Here is a 27189-nt window from a genome sequence, read left to right as displayed (position 1 = left end):
AACTCTTCATTCAGTCCTTGGAAATCGGTAATAACATATAGCAATTTCTCTTAACAAGAACTGTGCTTTCTGTCCTGCTGTGCTAAACCTTGTTCGCAACAGATGGTCTGTGATTGCAGCTCAGCTTCCGGGCCGCACGGATAACGATGTTAAAAACCACTGGAACACCAAGCTCAAGAAGAAGCTTTCAGGAATGGGAATTGATCCAGTCACCCACAAGCCCTTTTCTCACCTGATAACAGAGATCGCCACTCTCCCGCCACCACAGGCCCCCAACTTGGCCGAGGCTGCCCTTGGATGCTTCAAAGACGAAATGCTTCACCTCCTCACAAAGAGGCGTATCGACATCCAGCTGCAGCAATTCAGCACAACTCCGTCTAGCACAAACACTTGCATCAAACATGAAGACAGTAAGGACGAAACCATTGAGAAGATCAAGTTTGGGCTGTCAAAGGCTATGAAAGAGCCTGAAATGATGCCAATGAACAAGCCCTGGGAACGTGTTGAAGGGACATCCGCATACCTTGGAGGGAGCTTCAATTCTTTTCCAGGTCCGGAATCATCATTTCAGTATGAACTCGGATCTCTTGGCAACGAGGGCGATGCATCTCCATGGAGCCAGAGTATGTGCACGGGAAGCACATGCACTGCAGCCGATCAACGAACACGTTTGCATGAGAAACTTGAGGATGAGGATGCTGGGAGCGGGAAAGAAACAAGAAATGGATCAAACATCTTCAACTCCGACTGCTCTATATGGGATTTACCCATCTGATGATCTGATATATAGCCTAATAGACATTGTTGTCTGGAAGAAACCTTGTAAGCAAGATTGCATGAGTAAAATGTACATGAAAACCATTAACAATAAACCTTCCTAGATAGGGAATCATGACACAGATCAACTCAGATAAGTCAGTGTTTGGCAGAGAAGGATAAATGTTCATATAATTATACCTCAAAGTTGCTCTTCTGTATGAAAAATTGCATACGGCCGCATGGGTGAGACGGGATTCTGTAGTCCCTTTTCGTGTAACCGTAGATTTCAGGGAAGATGGCTCCGAGATTTAACAAGTCAGCAAATTAACATGTTCAAACAACCAACTACAACGACATTGAGATCATGCATTGGTCGTGCAACTGTATTTTCCAGCCAAAGAATTACACATAATATGCATTCATTTGGATTTTATGTGTTGCTTATGTTTTATGATAGACAAATAAAATTGAATGATTACCTTTATAGTGTATTTGACTTGACTAATGTGAATTTGATGAAATGACTTCAAATGATTCAATTTGAAATTCATTATTATATACCAAAACATAATTCCAATTTAGAATTCAAGGATTTGAAATTTTTAAAATTGAAAAGTATCCGAACAAATTAAAGAATTTATTATTTAAAAAATACAGTTCATAATTTCAAATTCTTCCATCTAAATATTATCAACCTGGAAATACTTATTCACTTTTTGTGAAAGTTAGCGGAGATGGGGTGAAGGTGAGTAGGGTTAAACTATATTCAATGTTTCTGATGTTTTATGCAGTGATTGTCTAAATAATTGTTATATATATGCATCAAATTACCCGATATATCACACACTAGGTAGCATTACAAAGTAGAATGAATATGTATTATCCATCTAACGACCCTGAATATTTCACACCAGGTAGGATTTACGAAATATGTAGGAGGTTACCTGCACCTATTCTTTTCTTTTCTTTTTCTTTTTTTTTTTTTTTTTTTTTGAAGTGTGTAAGGAGGTTACCTGCACCTATTCTTTTCTTTTCTTTTTCTTTTTTTTTTTTTTTTTCTGTTGAAGTGTGTAATTGTTATTCTTACAGCCGTCAACTTCCTTTTATAGTCATCAATGTGTTTTTCCTAATTAAAACCGGTAAACAAAAGTATCTCGCCCTCGAGCAATATTTACTTGCCGGGAAGACCGAAATATGAGCGTTGGATTTCTGGGTTTCTTGATCATTCAAATATCTATAACAGCTGAACATTTGACGAATGTAAAGAATCTCTCTCAATCAGGCTATCCGGCCAGCAAAATGGTCAACCACTCTCTTGTTTTGGCGGTCTGTTCATTTTCTTCCAAGAATTCTTAACCAATGGCAGAAACATACAACGCCCACCCCCCAACCCCCGCCGTCCAGGAAGAGCACCACCCAAGACTTAACCTCTGCCGGGAAAAGAGTCTCCACAGTTCATCATCCTGCCCGTCTATAATTACCAAGGAATAATTTTGTTCAGATGTTAACTTGCATTCATAATATCAAAGGGCTTAGAGGCTTCGCCTGTTGCAAGGAAAACTTTTTAAGGGTAAAAGTGAATACATGCACTCTGACGTAACAATTAACAGCATGCAAAAAACCTTAGATATTCAGAAAATCAAGTAAACTTGATGCCTCAGTGTGCGGTTGAACTATGCACTGTCAAAGCCAAATATTCGGAAAACACCTGCACAGTACAAAAATGATGCAAAGGTTCAAAGAATGAATGAGCTTAATTCATGTCTACTTATCTAAGACGGGGCCAAGACAGTAGCTACCTTCATCAGCCTGATATTTGTTTTTATCATCTCCGGCATATGCAAGTAAGTTGTACTTGGGATTCCATTCCACACTGTTCATGGCAGCTCGACATGGAATTTGGTGGACCGATCGCCCTGTTTGAACATTGGCCTGTGGCAAAAGGAAGTATGGTCATGACAAAAGATTTTCTGATGACTGCATGATGATGTATTTTTGCTGGTTATTTTGGCCAAAAGATTTCATGGCATGCAACAAAAACAGTTTGAATAGTTGATTATGGTATCTTTGAGCTAAAAGCAAAAGCAATGCAAAGAAGCTCTGGGGATACTTACTATATCGATGAACAAGTCCTCACTAGCAGAAGCAATATATTCTCCAGTGTGATTGAAACTTATCGTCCGAACAGGCCATCTGGGAAAAGAAAAGGTCCGTATTTCCAGATAAGTGATAATAATATCTTCAACAGTCAAGGAAAATTCCATCACAAGGACTTTTGTCTCTCTCAGTTTGGCAGAGGAGGTGGAGTGGAAAATGTAAAGGAAGAAACTTACTCGAGTTTTGTGAATGTACGGACACAGAGCATGTCTTTTATATCCCAAAGGCTAACTAAAGAATCAGCACTTCCAACTGCAAAATATCTGTGCAAGAAAAAATAGTTTCCAGCAAAAACTCCAAAAGAGTCAACAACTATCTCAATTTTCAGAGACAGCCCCTCAAACATTATTCCAGACTGGTTTTTTGCTGAATGGTAACTTGCACAGTATAAATCAGTTTGATGCTCAGCCTCTGCTATTTCACATAAAAAATAAATAAGCATGAGACTCAGATTCATGACACACCTTCCCAGTGGGTCAATTGCAATGCAATAACAACCAGCTGTGTGAGCCATGAGGGTATCAACTGCTCGAAGCGATGGATATGCGAGCACTTCAACAGTACCTGAGGATGGAACAGAACCAGGGGATGGGGTAAAAACGCCAATTGATTCAAACAGCAAAATAGCGAGCCAATAGAAAACAAGATCCTCTTTGCAGGCAAGTCTCACCATTCCCTGTAGTTAAAAAGAACATATCGCCAGTCATGTTCCACGCAATCTCATTGACCTGAGGAGGAAACACTAAAAGCATTAATAGAAAGAGAATAATGGAGTCTCCTCCTGTAATTTTACATGTTTCATTTTATGCATCATCCTGATGTTAGATGGGCATAACTTTAAATATACTGTTATGTTTACTGCTACCAATCAGGAAATCAATACCATGGTAGGGAAGATAACCAAATTTGAACCGAGGAAAAGTTGAAAACAGGAACCTTTATAACAACTTGAAGGTTCTAATAATAAACAAACTTAAGGCATGTCAAGTATAATAAGTTGTCAATTAAAAGAATTGAAAATCGTAGTTCAGCAATTCACCAAGAATCAACAATAATTGAAGCCAAACAAATTACTCAGCAGAAAAATGCAAAAGACCAGTCAGTGTATCCAAGAATATCGAGACGAGCAACCTCAAGTTTTAAGAGAACACTACAAATATGTTAAGACTGTGCAATGTAAAAAATTCTAATGATAAATTATTGGACTTTTTAGTTAACTGAATAACTGATGGCTCACGAGAACAAGCAAGTACGAGATCTTACCTCATAGTTGAACTTGCGTTTATGTATGGGCTTGAATTTGCGTACATCCAGTATTGTTAACTCGTCATCCTATGAGTGCGCAGAAGAAGTGATACCATCACATACTTGCTGAAAGTAACCAAAAGGTATTCATTGCAGAAGAGCTGACATAAAGAGAAATCGTTTACCCTGTTACCAACAGCTATGTGAGTGCCATCAGGCTTATAAGTGATATTAATGTTCTCCCCACTGAGTTCCGCTTGCTGAGAGCATTTTCCACCTGCAAAAAATAAGGGAAACAGCATAAAGGAATCTTTTAACAAATGTAGCATGTATCAGAGCCACTTCAGTTCCAAAAAGAACAAGGAGTGAGGGGGAGGCAAATGAAACAATGAATCATGCAAGTAGCACAATGTCCCACTGCTAGAGATTCATTTGTGTAGGACTGTATTTCTTAAATTGTGGTGGGAAATTTTCAGTAAATAACCATTCTTCATCTGCAGATCGCCAATACTTCAAATCCTAATATTAGGGGGAAAAGCCTAGACATTTAAAATCTAATCATCTGCATTTTATTTAATCCAAGTTCAAAATTTTTCCAGAAACAAAGTGAAATAATGGCTTGATAACAAAAACGTCTGCCATTGAACAGAAACAAATTATCAATTGATAATGCAGTAACCATAACATACTGCGAGCATCCCACAGACGAACAGTCTTGTCACCCGATGCTGTTGCAATCAAATCAGCGTGTTTTGGATCCCAGCATAACTGATCCACACTATCAGTGTGCCCTTTTAGTTCAATATCTTTTACCTTACCCTACATAATCAAATAACATGCTGATCAGAAACCAGCAAACAGCTGACGAATAGAGCTTGCATAAACACAATCACTCGTGCAAAGAAGCCCTCGAAACTATGAGGTTTTAAAAAAAATTACAAAGAATGAAACTTATTATTGGCTCTAACTCAATCGCTCCACATTTAGCTTTTTTCTGTTTCTCTAATTTCCAACATTTAGCTCTAACTCATATTTCTGCATATCTACAGAAATCCATGCATTTTCACAAATAATTTCCACAGGCACTTATAGTTATAGTAAGACCTGAGAGGCTAACTACCAACAAAGCTCGATTCACATCACACTGGGAGAATAAAGCTAACTATATCAAGACAACACAAGGAGACAATTGCAGCCAAATTCCAATAGGATTCATCTCAAACCTTCTTCACTCATTCATTGCTCCTTTTCTCAATTTCAGTCCCTAGTTCACAGATACACAACTTTTTCATTCCAATGCTCCCCGAATCACTTCCAAGCTGCCAAAACTTGTTGCGGGAATTGAAAAATAAAAGCATACCGGCAGAAACAGAAATTTGAGAACATCGAATCTTACATGGCTGTGAGGTTCGATTTGCCAAATACGGGCCGTCTGATCAACCGAGCCGGAGGCCAGCTTCGTCCCCGTGCAATTCCATGCCACCGAATGCACCTTTTTTCATCCACAACCAGAATGATACTTCAATTAAACTTTCACATCTGATACTCAAATGAACTGAACGTAACAAACATAAACCCTACAACATGCCAAAAAAAAAAAAAATTAGGAAAAATAAAGACTAGGGTTTAGAAATGCTGTACCTTCTTCTTATGGCCTTGGTACTCTCTGCTGTGGAGGGTTTTGAAGGGTATTGTTTCCTCCATCACTCACTATTCACTCTCCTTCCTATCAGCTTTGCCAAATTCTTGATTGAAATTCGACTCTGTTCCCCAATGTTTCCGAAAATGAATTTACAAATGTAAATATATTGGTTTTTCTTTTTAAGATTTTAATTATAGGTATATATATTTTCATGAAATTAGTATGTTAATTTATTTTTAATAGAATATTTACAAGTATTTTAATAATTGTGTGATCAGCTACTAAAGTATACCTCCGATTTTTATTTTTAATATCTTATTTAATTAAATAAATAAATAATATATAATTATTTGTGAAGAAAATAAATATATTGAAACCTATTTTAGTTAATCATTATAATAATATATTATACATATATTATACAATTGACTAAAATTAACAAAATAAATAATATTAATTAATAAAAAAATTGTGAAAAATTAAATATCATTAAGTAGCTTATACAATTTATTTTTGACAAGCCATGTCCTTATTTTATTTTATTTTTTAAATATTAGTCGTCACCTTACACGTTCCTCATAATTATATAAAAAAAATTATGATATAAGATGCATAGAAAAAATAAATTTATAAAAAAAAAATAGATGGAGTGAGCTGAGATAGAAAAATAAATTATAATTGTTGATTTATTAAAAAATATAAAAATTTGCGAGAAAAAATAAACACGAATAAGTAAGGTAAAAGAGAAATATGAAATAGTAAATAAAAAAAATTATAATTTTAAAATTATTAAAAACTATAAATTTACTATTTTGAAAAAAAAAATTAATTAAAGATAATTTTTTTGAATTTTAAAACTGTTACTATAAAATATTTTCTCTTATAATAGTATAATATTAAATTAGAAAATACGAGTCAACGAGTTTTATCTCAATTGGTGAAGTTGAGGTCCATAATACGAAAATGATGGGTTCAAACTCTACTATTTATAAAATATTATTTTATTTTAATAAAAAATATTTAATATTAATAATTATAATTATTTTTTATTTTGTAAATGACATATGTAGAAAAAACACGTTATTGAAAAATAAGTTACTAGAAGCAAGAATAAAGTCAAAACAAGAGCAGCAAATTCGAGAAAGGGAGTTGAGGGTGGGGATTGAGAGGCCCAATGGACAATGATTGAAGACCACTTTAGGCACCTGTGGTTGCACGCAGACCCACCCGCCCCACCTTAAAATAGTAAATTTTACTTTTTTCTGAATATTTTCTGTCATAAAGCATTTACCAACAAAGCTCGAAAACAGAGTAAGAAGTTCCTGCTTTTGTTTTTTAAGATTTTCACAAAATTCTTCAACTTTCATCTTATTAATTAGGGTAAGTTATACTTATAGTACATTTTTTTTACTTCTTGCTATCTAATTTTATTTTTGTGTTAAATTATCATTGTAAAAATTATACTTTGCTATATATAATTATTTTTCAAATGATTATTTATTAAAAAATCGTCACACGCACTGCTGCATATGTAATATTTACAGGCGATGATGGGGGAAAATATCACATGCGCCGAGCCTTTTGAATAGCCACATTTATGATTTCTGAAGTTTTTTTCAGCAGAAAAATTGACCGAAAAAGGTCATGTATAGAAAAATACAAATTTTGTGAAGTTGAAATGATAAATTAATATAAAAAAATAGATATCAAAGTGTAAAAATGAGTATAATTCAAACGAAAAAATATAATATATCCTACTAGTTGTGAAAATTATAATTATGGACCAATAGTAAGGTATATCATATTATTTCATTCAAATAGTATATAGATTTATTTTTAAAAGAAGATCTGACGTCTTTATAAAATTTTAAATAATAATCTTATAATATGTACAAACGTTTATATGTATAAATAAAATAAATTTAACTCTAAATTTGAATTAATTATATAATTAGCTCATTATATTTAATAAGGGCACTGCAAGAAAAAGAATAATTAAATAAAAAGTGGATAAAATAATATTTACAAGACGATTGATTTAAACGTGGGAGAATTTAATTTGATTAAAAGTTTTTGTTTTTTGTTTTTACAGAGCAGAGGACATGAAATTTACCTACAAATTAACGTCGTCAGAGGCACAGTCGTTCTCGACGTCAACAACTGACAGTAAATTTAAGGCATGGTGGGTGTGAACGATTGGGATTTAATCGCCTCTGTGTCTATGGATCGATCTCCAATCCATCCTATTCATATTGATTCACCACTTGAATAAATACGAAGTCGAACCCCTCCCCTCCACATTTCTAATCCCTTCCCTCCTACATTTGCACTCTTCTTTGCTTTTGCTACGCCGACGCGCCGCTTTCATCCACTGTTGTGGTCAACAAATCGCCGGTTGTGTTTCCTAGTTTTTTTTTCAGTTACCGAAAGTTCACAGGAGTTGGATCGATCTGACGGCGGTGAGGTGATCACCGTCGCCGCCAGAGATGATGTCGTCCGGAAGGTACATGGCGTACTCACCGTCTCCATCGGCCCGGTGCCGGAGGTATCCGCGCCGCATCTCCACTGGTCGAGCAAGAGAAGTAATGATATTGTTTCTCATTTTTGTTGTGTTGTTTTTCTTTATGGTTGGATTTAAGTAGAAATTAGGAGAAGATCTTGTGGAATTCGGTGGTGTTTTTGTTAATCTGGTTAAATCGGTGAATTTTGCTTGTGTAGCTCTGTGTTGATCTTTGTTTACTTTCTTCTGTATTTTGTGTTTCTTGTATTGAGATGGATTATGTTTAGATATACGATTGGTGTTATTTCTCGTTTATAGTTTCGGTTTATGAGATTCTGCTTTTAAGTCTTATGGCATAAATAAAGTCAGTCATATTTTGGTGGATTGTCTTGATGAATTGAAGTCATGCTTAGTCATTCAATTTGGTTGATTGTCAGTCATGAGATTTGGTCGATTGTCTTGGTGGATTCTCTTGATTTTGCTTTTTTTTTTTTATAGAGTCACAGGCTCTCTGAGCTGATGAGATAAAATTTTGCCCCCAAAGTAATTGGGATTTTGTGTGAGTGGAAGCTCAATTGCCATGCTATAATTTCTCAAGTTATACCTGCTTGGGCTTATGATATATTTAACATGTTGAACATTGCTTTTTAAAATGTTGAACATGTTATTTGTTTCAACTAACGCTGAAGATACGAATTGCAACACTGACAGGTATCTCTCAGAATTACTGGCTGAGCGCAACAAACTCAGTCCTTTCATGGCTGTTTTGCCAAATTGTTGCCGCTTGCTGAATCAGGGTGAGTTTATTTTCTACGTTTCCTGTGGCTGTTATCTAAAAACTGCCCCTGGAAGTTCATAAGAATATTTACTTACTTATGATTTGCAATGCAAACTTAACTGATCTCAAAGAAGCCACCGTGTCTACCTACTGTTTGAGTTATCCAGTGTTAGGAGCTGCGTAAGGAGAATAGTAGTTGCGTTTGTAGCCCCAATTTTTCAATAAAAATGAGCTTCCACAGGTGTGAATCAGTAAAGGATTTGATGACTGGAAATTGTTACTTCTCTTAGCAGTTTTCCCATGTTGTGCAGTGTAACCTATGGTTTTTTCTGGCTGCTAATCTGGTCGACTTATCCTTTTTATATATAAAGGCAACAATATTCTTTTTCTTGTAGTTGGCTTGTACAAACCTCATCAGACTGGTGAAAAGGTCTAGAAATGTTCACTTATATTTTTGGTCTGGTAGGAAGGCAGGGGGTAGATTCGACATGCGTTTGTGCTGTGTACCGGCAAATTCCTTTCTTCCTTTTTATCAGTTGCTTTTTATCTAAAAATCGCATCTTTCTCAGGTAGAGAATTATAATTGTTATAGGTGTCAAGAGACTGCTTGGCTAAGTTCATAAGCCCCTTGAAACGTATTATAATATGTGTGGGAGTTCATAACATGTTTCAGAATATCTAATAAAAGTTTCAAGAGCTTGCCAAATCCTTGCTAGTGTACCTTGTGAAAGCACTTGGAGTGAGAGTTATAAGTTGTGCCAACAGGGATGCAGCTCGCTGGTGGTGATATCATGTTTGCTTGGTCTTTTATCTGTATTTTCTTTAGGAGGAGATTTAGTTTCATAGTTCATCCTGAAAGCAAAGGGATAATTCAAGACCCAATTAGTGGATGTATTTATGCTAATGCTCTATTTGTGCACTTCTAGAACTACCAATTCTTTGTTCAGGACATGCATAATTATGATTTATGATGGATGTGATGAAGTGCTTATCTTGGTTGATGATTCCAAGGATAAGTTTAGCAATTAACATATTCCATATTACAAGCTTGTTCTAACTGACATGCTTTAAAGACATGAATGGAGTGCCTTGTTTTCATGACTGATATTCTCAATTTATAGCATGTATGTGCATTTGGTGATCAAGTCAAAGTTCAAGAGCTTTCAAGGGACAGCAGTATGCTGCTTCTAGATTTATTTTCAAGTTTCAACTATGATTACCATGTTCAAAGGCACTCACACGTCACCAAAGAGGAGGAAAATCTTACTTCTCCAATACTTGTTGCAATTATGTTTGTCTTGATTAAGTTGTGAGTAGATTTTTTCTTGCGGTTTGGTTTTGAGAGCCTTAGGGTGCACAAAAGAAAAAAAGTTAAGGAAAGTGAATTCGTTGCAGAAATGAAAAAGGCAAAGCATTGAAGTGCTTGCAATGTGCAAGAGTGTTTGTTTGGATTTCATCTTCAGATGGTATAAGATCTCGATTTGCAGAATCACATATGGACAAGCTTGTTTGGAGGATGCTTCTTCTCAGTTTCTCTAGTTAATGTCAACGGGCATGTTCTTAATCTTGCTTTTCCTTGTGTTGCCTTGTTTCTGTATGGTACAGTTGGGTGGGTTCCCGTGGCAGTGAGTTGCTTTTCCCCTATTTTTCTTTCTTGTGATTTCTGGATGATGACATTAGACGACCAGTTCATGGCAATCTAGAAACAAGAGAAAACTCAAAAATCGGTCATACACTGTTTTCTCCTTATTTCAGTTGTCTGTGACTGAACTATGGAATTTTTAGTACTTAAGTCAAATTACCATCTTGAGTGATCTCTTTAATCGGACATTCCTTATGTTTGTTAAACATCTTATAACTTCCCAGATGTCTTTTTTTTCCCTCCAGGATGCATTCTTTTAGATGGACTCACTGATTTTTCACTAACTTCAACAGTTCATGTTGTCTGTCCATAATGCGGTGACTGCTCGCTAATTTCTTAACTAATGCTAACTGGTACATCTTATTCTTGAAAATTGACCTTTTTGAAGCAGAAATATTGCGTGTAACTACACTGTTGGGGAATGCATCAGTTTTAGAACAAAGTGGGTTTGACCATGCGAGCCCCCTGGCTTCAGGAGGAATATATTCAAATGGAGGAGCTAACATGAACAGATGGCCGTCACCATTTCAATCAGAAGTACGAATGCTAACCATTAACATAACCTTCGTTTAATCTAATTCTTTACAGTTTCAGAAGCTCTCAACCAAAAGTTTTGTGGTTGATCCTAACTTTATTATTTGATTTTGGTGCTTTGGAGTTTCACTTACCTCATTACCTGCACGTTGAGGCTAACAACTTACAAAACATGCATAGGATTAGCTGAGAATATTGATATGGAATTTTTATTTTAGTCAGTTGGTCTCCTTTTGTTGCTAGATTCTAACCTCCCATGTCTGACTTCTGGTAACCGCTGCAGCTTTAAAATTGGATTACATGCAGCATACTGGTTGGTACTGTGGTATTGCTTTGGTTTTTACAGTATGGATGTTACTCGCCTTGGCCAATCAAATCTTGGGTCTTTGACATTTGACAAACTTCTTACCATATTGTCCTGCTAAATATCATCGTCCAGTGTAAAACATGAGACTATCCGAGTGTTGGAATTCATTCAACACTAAAAAAATACATGTGTTTTCAGAAATTCCAAAGTCTGGTTGTCGGTTGTTTGAGAGTCTGATTTTTGTTCTTTGGTGATGTTGGTGATAAACCTCTTTATTGATCTGTTTAACTGTATGTATTTATGTGTGCCGTGATTTCATTCCCTCAGCTTTTGAAGAAATCATACGACTCATAACATCTGCTATGTAATACATACTGGATTATTGAAAAAACATTTCACAGTTTTCGATGTTCTCTTTTCTCAATATTTGGAATTACAACATGCAGATGTCGGGTTTGATACAGACTTCTTCTGCACAAAACTGGCTTGGTTCACATGGCAGCTCATCAGGTCTTATAGTCAAGCGAACAATCAGAGTTGATATTCCAGTTGACCAATATCCTAATGTACTAGTTCACTTTTCCAAGTACTGTGTGTTGTCATGATATGATTTTTGCTCGCATTTTAAATCAGTCATTATTATGTATGGTGTTGCAGTACAATTTTGTGGGGCGCCTCCTTGGTCCTAGGGGTAATTCTCTGAAACGAGTTGAAGCAACTACTGACTGTCGTGTTCTCATCAGAGGTCGTGGCAGCATCAAGGATCCAGCCAGGGTAATTTGGATAGTCTTTTATTAGCTGATCCAATATCATGAAGTGGCACCTAAGTGCAAACATCTTTTTGTGAATAACCGTCTGAAAATAGCAACGACTGTAGAAGTTCTTTTTTCATATTCCCTTTTGTTTTAGGTTGGGACGGATCTCACTTGGAACTTGAATTAATTACTTTTGTATTTCTATTAGCAATTTGAAATTCTGCATGCGTTTATTTAATACTAGCAATTAGTGCATGCTCTATGTGTGTGTGATTTTTAGAATTAATAATCTGCAATACATAAAATCGAAAAAACCACGAACTTTTTGGGGTTGAGTTTATAATAATCAAAGAAGGATATAATGATTTTGAAAGCTTTTTGAGGAAAGATATTGACAAACAAGACTGACGGATTGGAAGAGAGAGTGGGGAAAGAGGAAACTACATATATTTTGATTTAATTATATGTCAGATCATGCCAGACCAAGGTGGTTAGTCTAGGCCCGTTCCAATTTTAAATCATGTATGTCCTCTATATGTTTTTATATGTGTTTGTATGTTCTATATATAGTTTGTCCGTTGGTACTTTGTCTCCTGTGAAATAATAGATTGGATTTAAACTTCCTGATTTGAAATAGATTACATTATTTCTGCTCCATGATGGGTGTGTATATCTATTTTTCTCCAGTTGTTTCAGTTATAATGGGTGTATCTTCTCTTAATATAAGCTATTCTTTTTTCCCCAGAGCTTAATCGAATTTTTTTTGGTGTATCTGTAGAAACTCGCTTGGATTTTGGAGTTTTTCTTTTCTCTCATTTTAGTAACCTTTCCTGCATGCATATTATGTGTGGCTAAAGTAGTGTATTTATACAATTGGTATAGGAAGAGATGATGAGGGGAAAACCAGGATATGAGCACCTTAATGAACCCCTTCACATACTTGTTGAGGCAGAGCTGCCAGTTGAGATAATTGATGCTCGTCTAATGCAGGCGCGTGAGATACTTGAAGATTTGCTCAAGCCAGTGGTAACATCCATTCACCATCCAAATTGCCTTTCTTTAACAGTATTTTAATTTTCTGCTTCTTATTGTTGTATTTTTTTTCTTTACTTTTAATTTATTCTTCTTAATGAAGGATGAATCTCAAGATTTCTATAAGAAGCAGCAGCTACGAGAACTTGCACTCCTCAATGGTACACTTCGAGAAGAAGGGTCTCAAATGTCTGGTTCTGTATCCCCCTTCAACAGTACCCTTGGGATGAAGAGGGCAAAAACAACGGGGTAATATTTGGAGCTGCTTGTTTATATCTGCCATTGAACAGCAGTTCCTATGCGTCATGTGTTGCTGTGCCAGCTGATGCATCCAACTGCCATTAGGGCCCCGGCCTGTCGACTGCCTGTTTGAACCTGTCTCTATATGATAAAAGGTGTGCTTTTCTTCTAATGCTTGGGGAAGATTTAGTATCAATATGTTGTTCTTATGGATCGTTTCGGGTGATGAGGGATTTGAGTTTGTATGTTGTTTGGGCAGTTCGGTTGGGGTCTGCTCTCCTTCCGGACGACGCATTGTATTATTTCATTTATTGTAAGCTTGTGATGAGAGTTTTGATATTATTATGGGATTTTGGAGATGTAAAATGTATTTATATATATTCCAAAATGAGGCTGAAGTGAACAAACGGTAGCAGTGATGCTCATCTTGCAAATGTTTTGTACCATTACAGTCGTGACCTTAACTTTTATAAATTATCATTTTGCCTGTAAAACAGAAAGAGAATTATTGATTTCCCCAGCTTCATGTATTATCCGTTGCTTGTGTTTCCAGTTCACAATATACCATGTGCACAATGATGTGAAGATCCTATCCTACCCATAAATTCACATTATGAGCTTAGTGTTCTTCCACTGCATGCGCGTTCAAAGAACAACTAAAAAAGAAAGATTCTGAGATGGCCGTTGTGCAGTTGCTATCACGTCCAGATTTTTCTTACACTATGGTTTTATTACCTATTTCATGAGTTTGTATAGATAGTAGCATTCATATTCATGAGAAGCTTGAGCACAACTAAATTCTTACCAAGTATTTCAGCTTACGTAAAGAGAACCCTTTGATATGAGAAAGATGGTCGACAAGACGATCTTAGGGTGTAGGTGCTAGATGTTTTTTAAATTTTTTCCTTTTTTTTAATAATTTCAGCATATTTGGTAAAATACGGTGCAAGTGTAATTATACCAAAATTTAGGAAAAAAGGGTGTAATTATCCCTTATATTATTCACCACTGCCGCACTGCGCACTTGACACCAATCCCAACCCCAAGGCTTCGAATTGCGAGTTCACGGGTGGGCGGCAGCGCGCAGGCAAAAAACGCCTGTGGAGTTTCAAGCAGCGCTTGCAGAACCGGAATTGCAAAGGCCACGGTTTTACCCGACCCTGTTTGAGCGAGTCAGATTATGTCTTTATAGGTATGGCTTCCACCTGTATTTTTGTAGGGTTTTTCCATCCGAGACTGTCGCAGGCCTCCACCAATTTGTTCGTTTATTCCTGAATGACTTATCTTCTGTCTCTTCCTCCATGACAGTCGATCGAGACAGCAATCGAGAAATTGGGGAGAAGAATTAGAGTCGTTATTGCGGCCGACGGAGGCGGGGTTAGGATTTTAGCTTGGCGGGAAGGAATGAGGAAAGAATTGTAGGCTGTGGGACTCACATGAGAGCTTCCGCAATACTCCCTGAATCAATTTTTTTATAATAAAAATGCTCTTATTATTTTCATCGTTTAAAATATATTTATTACAATTACCTTAAATATAATTTAAGTTATTATAAATTTAAAATATATACTATCAAAATTATAATTTTTATATTTAGTATAAAATCTATACAATCTATATATTTATAATCCGTATAGCATTACGCAACTTTTCAAAAATTTACCTACTTTTTGCTTATGTTGTTATATATATATATATTGAACTTTTATTAAAAATTAATTTTTAAAATATTATATCAACGTATATATACACTCTATTAAATATGCAAATCCATACTTTTCTATAGTTTTTGGAGTAATAATACGATATATTTTAGGGTAAATTACAACGACTTTCCTTGAAATTTAATGTAATTATGCATACCCCTTGTTATTTGAAAATTACAAATATTCTCTTATTTGATGAAATTATGTAATTTTTAGATGGAGACATGAAATTGTTAAATTTGCTCTTACTGTATTTTTTTTATTTTAAAAAAAAAAAATTAAAAACTCATAAAAAATCAAATGGGATGGATGAAATTTTTTTAAAAATTATAAAAAACTTATTCGCTTAGTTCATAAAAAAAATTATAATTTTTAATCCACAAGGGTATTTTGGTTAGTTCACCACAAAAATGAATAAAAACCTAGCAGATTGGGTTAATTGTTAGATGGTCGTTAAAATTAGAGGGTTTTTTGTAATTTTTCAAACAACGAGGCAGTGTTTATAATTATGCCAAACATTAAGGAGGTAGTTGAAATTTACCCTATATTTTAACTATGCATACGCGTAATTGGATAAAAAATTTTAAGTTATAAAACATACTCTTTCTATAAAATTATAGCGCATATATTCTTAACACAAATAATTTACTTTGTAAAATATATTTGTGTATATTGAGATTGTAAATAATTTTGTATTACATAATTTCTAAAAAGAGATAAAATTTAAATATTATTTTTTAAATAAAATTCGAGTAAAATTTTAAATTACTAAAATAGTTGTGTGGAGTTTTCTTAATCTCGTTGAACTGGATCTGAACTAAAAATTATCGTCTTGCTAATTTAGTTAAGAGTCATTTACGGCATCGTTTGGAGCTCTTAACAGACAGACATTCCTCTGGAACTGGTTACAGACCAACTGAAAATACTGAGGGTGTTGGTCGTGAATGTTTTCAACTTTTGACTTTAAAAAAACACTTGCTGCCTTCTAAGACTTAAAAACAAAAGCACTTTTGAACTAGAAGTTAGAAGCATCTTTTGTAGCAGTGGAGTCTTGATTTACTACAATCTTATACTAGGACAGTACCAATCTTCATAACTCAATTAAACAAGCAAGAACAGAAGGACAAAAACGAAACCCCATTATATAAATTGATCCAGAAACTGTCTGCAACTAATATGAGACGCGAGCTTCTATACATCAGAATCACTATTTTCCTTGTTCTGCCAGCAATCCAACCGTACCCTACACTGTAGCGCCTAACGTCGAATTTGAAAACAACAGCAGAAAAAACATAGCCTATATAGCAAAACGGGGTGGCATCTGCAGTTTCCTGGTGATGCAATTTGGACATGGAGATAGTCCATTTACATCATAAATGTGGAGAGCCCATAACAGGATTCGATCTTCATTCCTTAACTATCAGAATTATTGGAAAAGGCAGATAATGGTCTGCAGCCAGGATCACCTCTCTTCAGGAAAACTATGCGGGCAGGATCTTGAATCACTATATGACTTGCTTTGAAAATTTCGATCACATGTTGCCTTCCCCTTCCTCGTCGTCCATATCTTCAATCCCGACCCAATGAGTAAAAGCAAAAAGAAATTCCTTGAAGTTTACCATTCCGTTCTTGTCCCAGTCCATTTCCTCTGCACAAAGCGGCAACAAAGGGCTTGATGAGCATCAAAATTTCACAAGCGAAAATAGAATTTTTTGAATAACCATATTATGAAACTGAGTCTAGATCAGAATCAGCTACCGACTTCCAATAATAAGAAGAATCGGCATGTACATGGTTTGTGTGTGTGTGAGAGAGAGAGAGACAGTACTGACCGAATCTTTTCATGGCTATTCTCCCAGAAGACCGTTCTCCTGTGGTAGTTTCATTAATCGCATGGACCATCTCATTTCTGCTCACATAACCGTCCCTGTTCTTGTCCAAAAACACAAATGTATCCACTAATGTCTCAAAAGTAGCCTCGAGATTTGGCATTCCTCTCTGCGATTTCTATCAATGTCATGGAGTACAAACAAGTAACATATTGGTGGAGGGAAAAATCTGAACTCGAGTTCTTGGTGATAAAAGGAGCTCCCAGAAATGAGAAAGAATGACGAAAAAAGCCTGCGATGGTCTACGCAATTTAAAAATTTTTGTCATTCATGTATCATCTCTTAATTGAAAGCAAAAGCAAGCACCAAACATAAGAAGGCATTTTAAATGTCAGATTCATTTATAACAAAACTGGTGAAGCAATAAACTTAATAGAGTATTCTGGATACATCTTGCTCGGCAGTTGGATATTCCTTCAGAAGATAGACGAGGCAAAGCAGAACGATAAATTCGTTGAATTTTATTCTCATGTCTTCATTTATATCACATGCCTCAAATAGATCATCGATCTCCTCATCAGTGAACTTAATCTCCAGCTTGCGGAAGCAGTGTTTCAGCTCTTGTGGCTCTATCGAACCATTTCCATCCTCATCTATTAGGACAAACAGACAGATTCTAGTTACAAGGCTTTTCAAGTATTCGCATGTATTTTTATTGGGATGAGCGGAGAACAGAAGAATTCGGCACCAAACCCACCATTAAGAGCATGCAAATGTTCATAAGAATTTAAAAGGAAGAAACTAAAGAATGGTCCGATTTCATAGGAAACAACAAGTTAACAATTTCCAACCGACAACGAACATTGATCTTCAGATTTCACAGCATAAAAACCACAGATAGTAGCCGTAAAAATATGTACCTATTGAAGAATACTTACCAAATTCTTCGAATGTGGTTTTGCATTTCCTGAAACTCTCGTCAATCTTGGGAAATTTTAAGATAATGCTGTTAAAGGACTTCATCGAACTCCCCTGAGCTTCTCTCTTGCGCACGGCCTCAATTATTTTGGCTTCAAGCTTTGTCTCTTGCATTAAAGCCTTATGAGATTCATCCTTACCAACTACACCTCCCATGTTCAGTTAAAAAGGGTGTGCTAAGTAGTAGCCTATGCAAAACGAATACGAAAACAAAAACAAAAGGAGTAAGAATGGGACTATAGTATCACATCGACGAAAGTAAAATATGAAAGTAACTTAGAACGACAAATGCTTCTAAGTTTTCCAAAATTAAACACGGGCTTCCTTCCTTCCTATGTATTCTTAAAGAAAACAAGAGTACAAAAAACACAAGATACAAGGTTTCCACCGAAAACTAGGAAACACAAACGCCTAATCCAAAGTCCATAACACCCCAATCACCATCCAACTCTCCACCCTCAATCCTCTACCGGGAAATCAAGAGCCACCAAATGCTACATAGAATGACAGAACTGAATAACAGCAAATTAAAGGATTGGGATATGACCTTCTAACCACCTAAAAACAGAAGTCTCTGTTAACTTGAAACTCCAAAATTGATTAAAATTCCATATAGCTAATGATTTTAATGCAAATTAAAGCTTATCATCATGCATATTACCACAGATAATTTATCCAGAAAAAGTGACTTTTTTTCGCCCCTCTCAGTTCTAATGTTGAAGATCCCAACAGAGATCAAAATGCCCACCCCCACACATCAGATATCTAAATCATACACATTCTTGTCTTCCCCAACAATCACAAAACAGAGTCACACCAATCGTTTAATAGCAAAAATCAAGAAAAGGCATCCAGACGAGACACAGAACCTTCTTCTAACACACAGAAATCTTAATAGGCAAAAGCTGAATCTTTCTTTGCTGATTGCGAACAAGATCAAGAATCACTATAAGAGCTCCCCTAATACCAAATACCCTTTTGGTTCTTTATGGTTAAAAACGCAGAACAAAGCTGGATTTTCACGCTGGCAAAATCCCACCTTTGGCGAGAAAGAAAAAGGAAAAGAATTGCTCTGGATCATAAATTTGTCAGAACTGAAGCGAAATGTGAATCGGCGAAGTGTGCTATGAATGATTACACGTTTTGCTTTGGTAAATTTTTAATTTTTCTTTGGATTGCTATAATGATCGCTCCAAGATTAGTGGTTTACCCACCACGTATCAGCTCCCGTGCGTCCCATCAGATCATATGCTTCTTCCACCAGGCAGCCAATGGCAGCTTAAATAAGAGTAATTAGTTTTAATTTTTTTCTGAAAAAAAACATATATTTTGTGTTTTTTTAAAAAAATAATTATATCATAAAATATATTATGATATGAGAAAAATGACAAAAGAAAATTACATCTAGAAGTGCCGGATCAGTCGAGCGGGCTCACAAGCTCGAGTCAGAAAATTTTTGCTTGAGATCTCACGAGACATATTTAATATTGTATCAACTTTATACAAAATTCACCATATATTACAACTATTAATGACTATTCATATTTAATTTTAAATAATAATAAAATATAATATTTTTATTTATGTTGACTAATTTCTATATAAAATAAGATTAATTGATAATTTAATAAATTCGATATTCTATTTTGCAAATAGTTATTTAATATGAAGCATATGAATTTTTTTTATATTATATTTCAATATCAATTTGTAATCTCGTGTACTTTTATAAATTAATAAGTTCTAATAATTAATTAAAAATATATTTATTTGTGAGTATATATTTATACTACGATACATATATGCAATCTATTTGTATTGTGGCTTTGTATGATTTATTTGGCTTTTTAAATAGTTCGTTGATTAACAAAAAATTGACTCAACTTATTGTATAGATTTTTCCAAAAAAAAAAAAAAAAAAAAAAGGGGTACAAGTTAAGCTCGAGGTACAAATTGTGCTGATGAGTTTGAGCTCGAGTTCAACTCGATGGGATGAGCTCATGAGCTCGAGTTTGAGTTCTTTATATGTGCTTTGAGCTTGAGCTCAAACCGGTAAAATATGGTCAAGTTAAGCTCGAGGTACAAATTGTGCTGATGAGTTTGAGCTCGAGTTCAACTCGATGGGATGAGCTCATGAGCTCGAGTTTGAGTTCTTTATATGTGCTTTGAGCTTGAGCTCAAACCGGTAAAATATGGTCAAGTTCAGTTCAAGTCCAACTCGTTTACATCCCCAACTATACCCCAAAAGATACATATATTATGCAGGGGAGCCTAAGATCCAAGTCTATTGACTCGAGTTGGGCATGTCCAACCAAAACAACTCAATTAACCCAAAATTACAGCGGTAGATGATTGGATACACATGATACTATGTGTAAATTGAGAAAATACTGTAAATACCTTCGACCCATTATTTATTCAGTTAAATTATTGAATGCATGTATGAGCAATTGTTCCGATTTATATTAGACCTCATGATCTCGTTATGACATAAGGTTCGGAGTATCCTCAACTAAGAGACTTCCTAGTGCCCTGACCTCTATTTTGTAGGTATGTTTTCAAATTTAACTCAGACCAAATCACCCGAAACTCCGATCACGTCAAGACATTTAATTTTATTAAGTACATCAATGTTTTTCATAACAAATATTCAACTCTATCAATAAAATACAATAAATTAAAAATAATAATTTTTTTTTAATTTTCACAGATTTAGTTAATTATAGTTAGCAAATAAATAATTCAATCACACCAGCTATTTGGTCCTAAAATCGAAATAAATCTAGAATTTTAATTCCATTAATAAATGAATTAAAAATATATGAAACATTTAAGAGTGCTCAAATCTAAATGCACGCCAAAGAAATCCGACCGTAAATATGGAATATTGTCTGTTTAAATCGCATTTTTATATGATAATTGACACTCATGATATTTTTTAGTTTATTATTTTAAAGAATATATAATATAAAATTATCGACACATTTAATTAATATTAATATTTAAATGTATGGTTGAAGAATATACACGAGGTAATTGTGGTTTGGTCTGATAACTTAAAAATTGTGATAATTTTAATTTTTTTGGATCAATTTAACTGAAAAATTCACGTCACCAGCTATGCCAGCGCTTAAATTGGGTTTTTTCCGATGAATTTGATGATGTGACAGTCCATCGTATTATGTTTTAAAAAATGACTTGACAAAAAAAAAATTTCAATTTTAAAAAGAACTCGTTATATCATCACGTAATAATTTTCTTTTAGACTTGGAAAAAATTGAATTGCCACGTCATCAAATTCGCGATAAATCTCAACTTAGGTGTTGATATGACTAATAATGTGGAATTTTTCGCTAATTGTGGAAAAATATTAAAATTGTTATAATTTTTAAAATTATAAATTTTAATTTAAACAGATCAAATTTGAGAAGTGAGGAGTGAAATTGATAAATAATTTTAAGGGATTATTAATGCAATTAATTAAAATAAAAAATCACATGGGATATTGACTTTATGGTATTAAAAGAAAATAAATAAATAGGAGGAGGAAAACACGATCCTGTAAACACACGTGTGCGGTATTGATTATTAAGGCACTTTTGGGCACCGCCAATGGGGATGGGAGGTGGTGAAGGTGTATATAAGGGTGGCCGCATCAGATTATTACTGATGCAAAGCGCAAAAAGGCAGCTTCTTCTCTTCTCGTATTTATTCAATTCCCTACAACCCCTTCTCCGCAACAGTATCTATTTGCTTCAATCAGGTCTCTCTCTCTCTCTCTCTCTCTCTCTTTGAAGGTGCTAATCGTCAGAAACTATCTTCCTAAATTTTGGGGGTTGCTTCAGTTTTGGGTTTCCTGGAATCTGTTTTCTCTTCTCTCCGGAAGAATTTCTTGATCGAAAATTGTGGGTTAATATTCATGCATGTTATTTGATTTGGATTTCGATAGTGTTGTTATTTGATCATATGGTGTGGAATTCTTGTTTGTGAATGTTTCTTGTTTCTTTTGTTATTCTATTGGATTTGTTAGTATTTTTTTGCAATTTATACTTTGGGATGCGTTTTAAGTTTTACTTGTTATTTCTTCTGGTGTTTGTGTATCTGAAATCGCTAGTATGGCTGTACGAATGAAGGGAGACCCCGGACTATGCGTTTTCGCTTTTGTTTCTGTTGATTTTGGTTTGAAAATTTAACATTGGGTGGATTGTAGATTAGGCTTCGTGATGGACTCGGGTTAGTTCAATTTTTTCTAGTTAATTTTGATTGTTTTTTGTTCTACTTGGCGAGAAAGTAAAAGAAAAAGGAATTGAAGGAAAGCACAGATTTTGTATTGGGTTGTGAGTGGAGAATTATTGCTGCCAGTACACGCGGAGTAGCTTCATGCGATTTTGTGTTGGCTGTGAAGAATGGTTGTTGGTTAACTAGGATTATCTTGGTTATACAGAGTCCCATATTAGTTTTATTCGCTTATTGTTTTGCTTGTAAGTACTTGACCTTGTTATAGATGTTCGAGTTTACATCCCTGGAATACTATTATTACTTTCTTACACTTATGCTTATGCTTGACATTCTTCGTAGAGTCCTTCTCAACGAAATATTTTGCTGTATAGGTGTTTGTTGAGAAGATATTCTGATGGCTTCCAAGAGAATCCAGAAAGAGTTGAAGGACTTGCAAAAGGACCCTCCTGCCTCCTGCAGTGCTGGTCCGTAATCATAATCATTCTTTTCCTTATTTTTGGCTCATATCTGTCTTGAAAAGTTCTTTTTGGTATATTCTGCTGAAAGCCTCATCGAGTTTTTCCTACGGTTGTGTAAGTTGCATTGTGGTTGTAAAAAATGAACCTTTATTAAGAGAGAGAATACAACGATGAAGACTTAGAAATCCTCATGACCATTAAGATGAATTATTTAGAAGTCTGTCTGCCAACATCCTTGGAGCTCTCCCAAAAGGTAAGAGCTTGGGACATCCCAGTGCCTCACACCAAAGAACTGCAATGCATGTGAGATGTGACTCTCTGCCAAATACAATTGTTAATCAAGTTGTGGTTGTTACACTTATATGCATTCTGTTCAAATCAAGCACATTAAGACACAGCCAAAAAAATAGTTTCTCAGCATAGTAACCAGTAGTCTTTTCGGTGCACCCAACATCAAAAACCTTGATCACTTGGTCTGTTCTTTTTCCTGTTGGAATTCCGAACTCGGTCTCTTGTCAGGTGTTCAACTGATGGAAATTGTTGTGACTGCAAGTTTGACTCTCTACCTGTTATTCTCGATGTTACTTTACCTTCAAGGAAGGAGGTTAATGGGTTGTGGTCAAGATGCTGTTGCTTGCACTTAATTTATTCTAGAAATTGTTGATTTACCACCTTATTAGTTTGGGTGATTGATAATGATATTTAAAAATGGAAGAAGTTAACATAATAAAATGGCAGCTGAGGACCTTAAAGAAAGTGATAATACTAGAGAGTCTGACAGATAGTAATTGCAGTAAATCCAATTGAGGCTTTACATATTTTCCAGTGTCTTGAGTAGTTGGTTCTTCTCTCTTATTTCTGACAGGCTGTGTTGCAGGGTTTAGCTGCGATTTCTTGTTAATCTTCACCTATTTTAGACATGCTGCCATTTTTTTTCCCTTAAAAATCCTACTTACACTGGCTGCGGGGAAGCAGGGACTTACGACCTATAGCAATATTGATCTCTTGAACTTTGGCCTCTGTCACATTTGGAGTAAATATTTGAATTTATTTTGTTTGTTTAAGTTCAAAATGCTTTCGTAACATGTTGCAGGGCCTGTTGGTGAAGATATGTTCCATTGGCAAGCTACCATTATGGGTCCTTCAGACAGCCCATTCTCTGGGGGGGTGTTTCTTGTGACTATTCATTTTCCACCTGATTATCCATTTAAACCCCCCAAGGTAACCTACGCTTCCTTCCATTTTGTCCACTGATTGGTTTAATTATGTATTCTCCATGATTCTTGACTTAGTATGAATTTAACATAATAGTCGGTACAAGACTATGGTGCTCAGGCTTTAGTCTGGAACAATCCCTCGTCACATATTAGTAGATGTTGTTGTAGAAGTGCAAAGGCAATGTTACTTATTGCACATTGTCTTCAAGATGTGGTATAGAGTATAGGAAACCACGTCTTATATATTTTTTCTAGTATGTGAAGCAACTAGGCAGAAAGAATATAGGTGGGGTTAATCAATGTTTCCATCATCATGGATCACATACAAGTTAAATTCAGCTAGATCTATGCAACTCCTGCTCCAGGCTGTTTGAACTGTTGTATTGTGACCTCAAGGACCTTGGTCGTGGGACGTGACTAAATTGACTTCTTTACTTCTGGTGTTACTTTTAATTAACTATTGTTGATAAAACTTGATGGATAATCTTGATTCTTCTGTCTACTTGTGCACCAAGCAGGTATCTTTCAAAACCAAGGTTTATCATCCCAATATCAACAGCAACGGTAGTATCTGCCTAGATATCCTCAAAGATCAGTGGAGCCCCGCCCTAACGATATCAAAGGTATCATATCGATTTCTTCTTAATTCCAACTTGTTTTTTGATTTTAGTTCCCACCAATAACATGCCTTTTATTCACCCTCCCCTTCATTGGAAACTGTCAATTGCTCACCTCTAATTGCCTATCTGATGACGGGTTTCTACTCAGGTGCTGCTCTCTATCTGCTCGTTGTTGACCGATCCAAACCCAGACGACCCCCTTGTTCCTGAGATTGCTCACATGTACAAGACTGATAGAGTCAAGTACGAGACCACTGCTCGATCCTGGACTCAGAAGTATGCTATGGGATAAACGTCTTAATATGCAGTTGCGCACTAAGACTGTATCATGTCCTAATAGTGATAATAAAGATGAAAGAAAGAACATAGCTGAAATCTTAAATATTCTGGTGGCTTTATCTTATCCTCTGATCTTGGAAGGGTTAAAATAGGTTTTATAACTCGATTAGAGACCAGTAAAGTGTTTATTTATTATTATGTCTTAATCTATGAGCTTTCTTTATCTATTTGATGACCACTTCCCATAGCTGTCAGCATTCTTTTCGAGATTTCGTTGGATGAGTAATGACAAGATAGATTTAGACATAATATAGTTTTAATAGAACATGTGAAGTATTTCCTGAATGACCCCTAGACTCCTCCGCCTCGTCCGGGTTGGTGAAATGGACACAGCGGAGAATCCGGCAGACCCCATTGTCGGATGTGTGTGGGTTTGTCGAACATACGTGGGCATTCCGTAAGGTCAAATTGCATATCATCCCATCGTATTTTCATAATTCAGATAAAAATTCTTTCATAGCCGTTGGAATTTTTTAGATTGTATAATAGCTGTAGGATTAAAACAATCTTTCTCAATTTTTAGATCTTAAATTATTAAGGATTAAGATTTAATTGAATACAATATGTAAATATATTATAATTATAGATATAAAATATAAATTATTATTTATAAAAAATAAAAAGATATATAATTAACCCATCCCCCTCCACCTCCCACCCCTGGGCCCTCTCACCCTCCCACCGTGCACCCGCCACCCACTCTGACGGCTTCATGCTGCCCGCCGTCCTTCCCGGCGCTAGGCCACCGTTGCATCACGGTCGGCTATGGATGGACTGGACCATAGCTGTCGCCTGATATGATTATTTTTATTTCTTCAATAAAATTTTATATAAATATTATTCATAGTAAATAGTATATTAAAACATATTTTAATTGAGTATTAATTTAAATTAATTAATAAAGTATCGTTCTTATTAAATTTACATCGATATAAATATCTAAATTTTAAAGATGATGTTGGTATATTATTTTTTGTATTATGATTTCAATTGATTTTTTAATTTAAATTATAATTTTATAAAAATATTTTTTTATTTTGATATTTAAATAAATATATTTAACGATAAAATTATTTATTTTTTAGAGGTACAAAAATGTAAAAAATGTTATTAAAAATAATATTAAAACAAGTATATTTGATTAGGGTAACTTTAAACACAATATAGGGTCATTTTCGTAAATTAACAACAAAAAAAAAGTCAAAACCTGCAAAAAAAATCCATGTCCACCCACATCACGCGCGAGTGCACCCTCACTTTATGTTAGTTTCTAATGAAAAAGGGTTTTCGTGCAGAACTTTAGAAATTATGAGGGATTTTTTTTAATTTTTAAAATACTAAAAAATATTTAATTATTTTAAAAAATATAGAGGGATAAAATGTAAGTCGACTCATTCCATAACGACGGGTTGCGTCCTATAATTATGGGACTACAGATCACTTCATTGTGAGCACACTCACAACTATATCAACATTTGATGCTCTTCTGAGTGTAAGAAGGGTTTATTAGGTACTTCAAATTGTATATTTGTTTTTGAAATTATATATTAATTAATGGCTGTTATGATGTAATCTTCCTGTGATTAGTTTTGATTTGATTGATTCTGATTAAATTTAATTTGTTTCTTTATTATGTGTTTATATATATTTTATTTTTTTATTGCACAACATATATATATATATATATATCAATGTTCCATCTTTTCTTTCTTTTTTTTGGTTGAGGCATTTTGCACAATTTGATGTTTTATTTTTTTATAGGATTGAAACGTAATAATTGTTTATGTTGACCGAAACATAGGACCAGTTTGGTCGGACTCAAACTAAACTTGTTATGTAATTAGTTTATAATTAAAAGAAAGTTATCAAAATACAAATTGCTTTGTGATTTCTTTGGACGTGATAAGAATTTTCCTACTACAAATGCATACAACTGCCGTGACACGTAGAGAGAGAGAGAGAGAGATGCGGTGGGTGTGGGTGTTTGGTGGATGCATGTGTGGTACCGAGGAGAGTGACAATAAGTGTAGTGTGTCCGTTCTACTGTTCCGTTTGTGTGGAAGAAAATGACTTGTCCTCTCCATTTCTCCAATTCCCAACCTTTTGTCGCTGTTCATTGCCTTCTTCATGCAATCTCCATTTATTTCATATGAATGGGAACTGAACTATTTCCTCGGACTTGCAAAACACCCCCTCATTCTATATTGCATCT

At 35.0% G+C, this 27189-nt stretch overlaps 5 protein-coding genes across 8 annotated transcripts in view; 3 read left to right on the top strand and 2 right to left on the bottom strand.

Annotated features, from left to right (window-relative positions):
- Nucleotides 1-1632, top strand: part of LOC105176622 (transcription factor MYB80) — a 2455-nt gene extending 823 nt beyond the window's left edge. Inside the window, exons 3-4 of the mRNA XM_020698876.1 lie at nucleotides 1-27; nucleotides 103-1632. The exon at nucleotides 1-27 is cut by the window's left edge and continues 42 nt beyond it. Coding sequence (XP_020554535.1) covers nucleotides 1-27; nucleotides 103-775 — 700 coding nt within the window. The 3' untranslated portion in view covers nucleotides 776-1632. The remainder of the gene's footprint in view (nucleotides 28-102) is intronic.
- On the bottom strand, nucleotides 1944-5963 carry LOC105176556 (THO complex subunit 3). The gene is made up of 11 exons (XM_011099399.2): nucleotides 5803-5963; nucleotides 5558-5653; nucleotides 4851-4980; nucleotides 4347-4438; nucleotides 4180-4248; nucleotides 3587-3644; nucleotides 3381-3480; nucleotides 3093-3179; nucleotides 2874-2952; nucleotides 2559-2691; nucleotides 1944-2467 (listed from the first exon to the last, which is right to left on the bottom strand). The coding sequence occupies exons 1-11, from the start codon at nucleotides 5863-5865 to the stop codon at nucleotides 2433-2435; spliced, it is 942 nt and encodes a 313-aa protein (XP_011097701.1). The 5' UTR covers nucleotides 5866-5963; the 3' UTR covers nucleotides 1944-2432.
- On the top strand, nucleotides 7990-14104 carry LOC105176555 (KH domain-containing protein At4g26480-like). The gene is given in 8 exon segments (XM_011099398.2): nucleotides 7990-8333; nucleotides 8335-8385; nucleotides 9015-9100; nucleotides 11115-11260; nucleotides 12011-12130; nucleotides 12222-12338; nucleotides 13202-13345; nucleotides 13455-14104. Coding segments are annotated over 8 exon segments (858 nt in total). The 5' UTR covers nucleotides 7990-8289; the 3' UTR covers nucleotides 13605-14104.
- On the bottom strand, nucleotides 16420-19341 carry LOC105176553 (probable calcium-binding protein CML21). 3 transcript variants are annotated; one of them, XM_011099397.2, is made up of 5 exons: nucleotides 19319-19341; nucleotides 18065-18292; nucleotides 17577-17779; nucleotides 17130-17304; nucleotides 16420-16945 (listed from the first exon to the last, which is right to left on the bottom strand). In XM_011099397.2, the coding sequence occupies exons 2-5, from the start codon at nucleotides 18258-18260 to the stop codon at nucleotides 16830-16832; spliced, it is 690 nt and encodes a 229-aa protein (XP_011097699.1). In that variant the 5' UTR covers nucleotides 18261-18292; nucleotides 19319-19341; the 3' UTR covers nucleotides 16420-16829. The 3 variants fall into 3 exon arrangements, with proteins under 3 accessions (XP_011097699.1, XP_011097698.1, XP_011097697.1); XM_011099396.2 differs by lacking the exon at nucleotides 19319-19341 and adding an exon at nucleotides 19144-19298; XM_011099395.2 differs by lacking the exon at nucleotides 19319-19341 and adding an exon at nucleotides 18974-19294.
- Nucleotides 21735-25144, top strand: LOC105176552 (ubiquitin-conjugating enzyme E2 28). Of its 2 annotated transcripts, none has more exons than XM_011099393.2 (5): nucleotides 21735-21867; nucleotides 22715-22807; nucleotides 23895-24022; nucleotides 24537-24641; nucleotides 24787-25144. In XM_011099393.2, the coding sequence occupies exons 2-5, from the start codon at nucleotides 22738-22740 to the stop codon at nucleotides 24928-24930; spliced, it is 447 nt and encodes a 148-aa protein (XP_011097695.1). In that variant the 5' UTR covers nucleotides 21735-21867; nucleotides 22715-22737; the 3' UTR covers nucleotides 24931-25144. The 2 variants fall into 2 exon arrangements, with proteins under 2 accessions (XP_011097695.1, XP_011097696.1); XM_011099394.2 differs by lacking the exon at nucleotides 21735-21867 and adding an exon at nucleotides 21876-22009.

This window comes from Sesamum indicum, linkage group LG14, assembly GCF_000512975.1.
Source record: "Sesamum indicum cultivar Zhongzhi No. 13 linkage group LG14, S_indicum_v1.0, whole genome shotgun sequence".
Classification (NCBI taxonomy): Eukaryota; Viridiplantae; Streptophyta; class Magnoliopsida; order Lamiales; family Pedaliaceae; genus Sesamum; species Sesamum indicum.
This window is presented reverse-complemented; position numbering and strand designations above follow the sequence as displayed.

What these genes read in the sequence shown, in the direction of transcription:
- LOC105176556 (XM_011099399.2), bottom strand. Translation starts at nt 5,865, where the DNA reads ATGGAGGAAACAATACCCTTCAAAACCCTCCACAGCAGAGAGTACCAA. An exon ending in AAATCGAACCTCACAGCCAT is followed by an intron (nt 4,981 to 5,557) that starts GTAAGATTCGAT and finishes TTGATTATGTAG; the next exon opens with GGTAAGGTAAAAGATATTGA. An exon ending in CTTTTTAACTACAGGGAATG is followed by an intron (nt 3,481 to 3,586) that starts GTGAGACTTGCC and finishes TTCCATCCTCAG; the next exon opens with GTACTGTTGAAGTGCTCGCA.
- LOC105176553 (XM_011099397.2), bottom strand. Translation starts at nt 18,260, where the DNA reads ATGGGAGGTGTAGTTGGTAAGGATGAATCTCATAAGGCTTTAATGCAA. An exon ending in AACCACATTCGAAGAATTTG is followed by an intron (nt 17,780 to 18,064) that starts GTAAGTATTCTT and finishes TTGTCCTAATAG; the next exon opens with ATGAGGATGGAAATGGTTCG. An exon ending in AATAGCCATGAAAAGATTCG is followed by an intron (nt 16,946 to 17,129) that starts GTCAGTACTGTC and finishes CGCTTTGTGCAG; the next exon opens with AGGAAATGGACTGGGACAAG.
- LOC105176552 (XM_011099393.2), top strand. Translation starts at nt 22,738, where the DNA reads ATGGCTTCCAAGAGAATCCAGAAAGAGTTGAAGGACTTGCAAAAGGAC. An exon ending in TCCTGCCTCCTGCAGTGCTG is followed by an intron (nt 22,808 to 23,894) that starts GTCCGTAATCAT and finishes AACATGTTGCAG; the next exon opens with GGCCTGTTGGTGAAGATATG. An exon ending in ATCCATTTAAACCCCCCAAG is followed by an intron (nt 24,023 to 24,536) that starts GTAACCTACGCT and finishes TGCACCAAGCAG; the next exon opens with GTATCTTTCAAAACCAAGGT.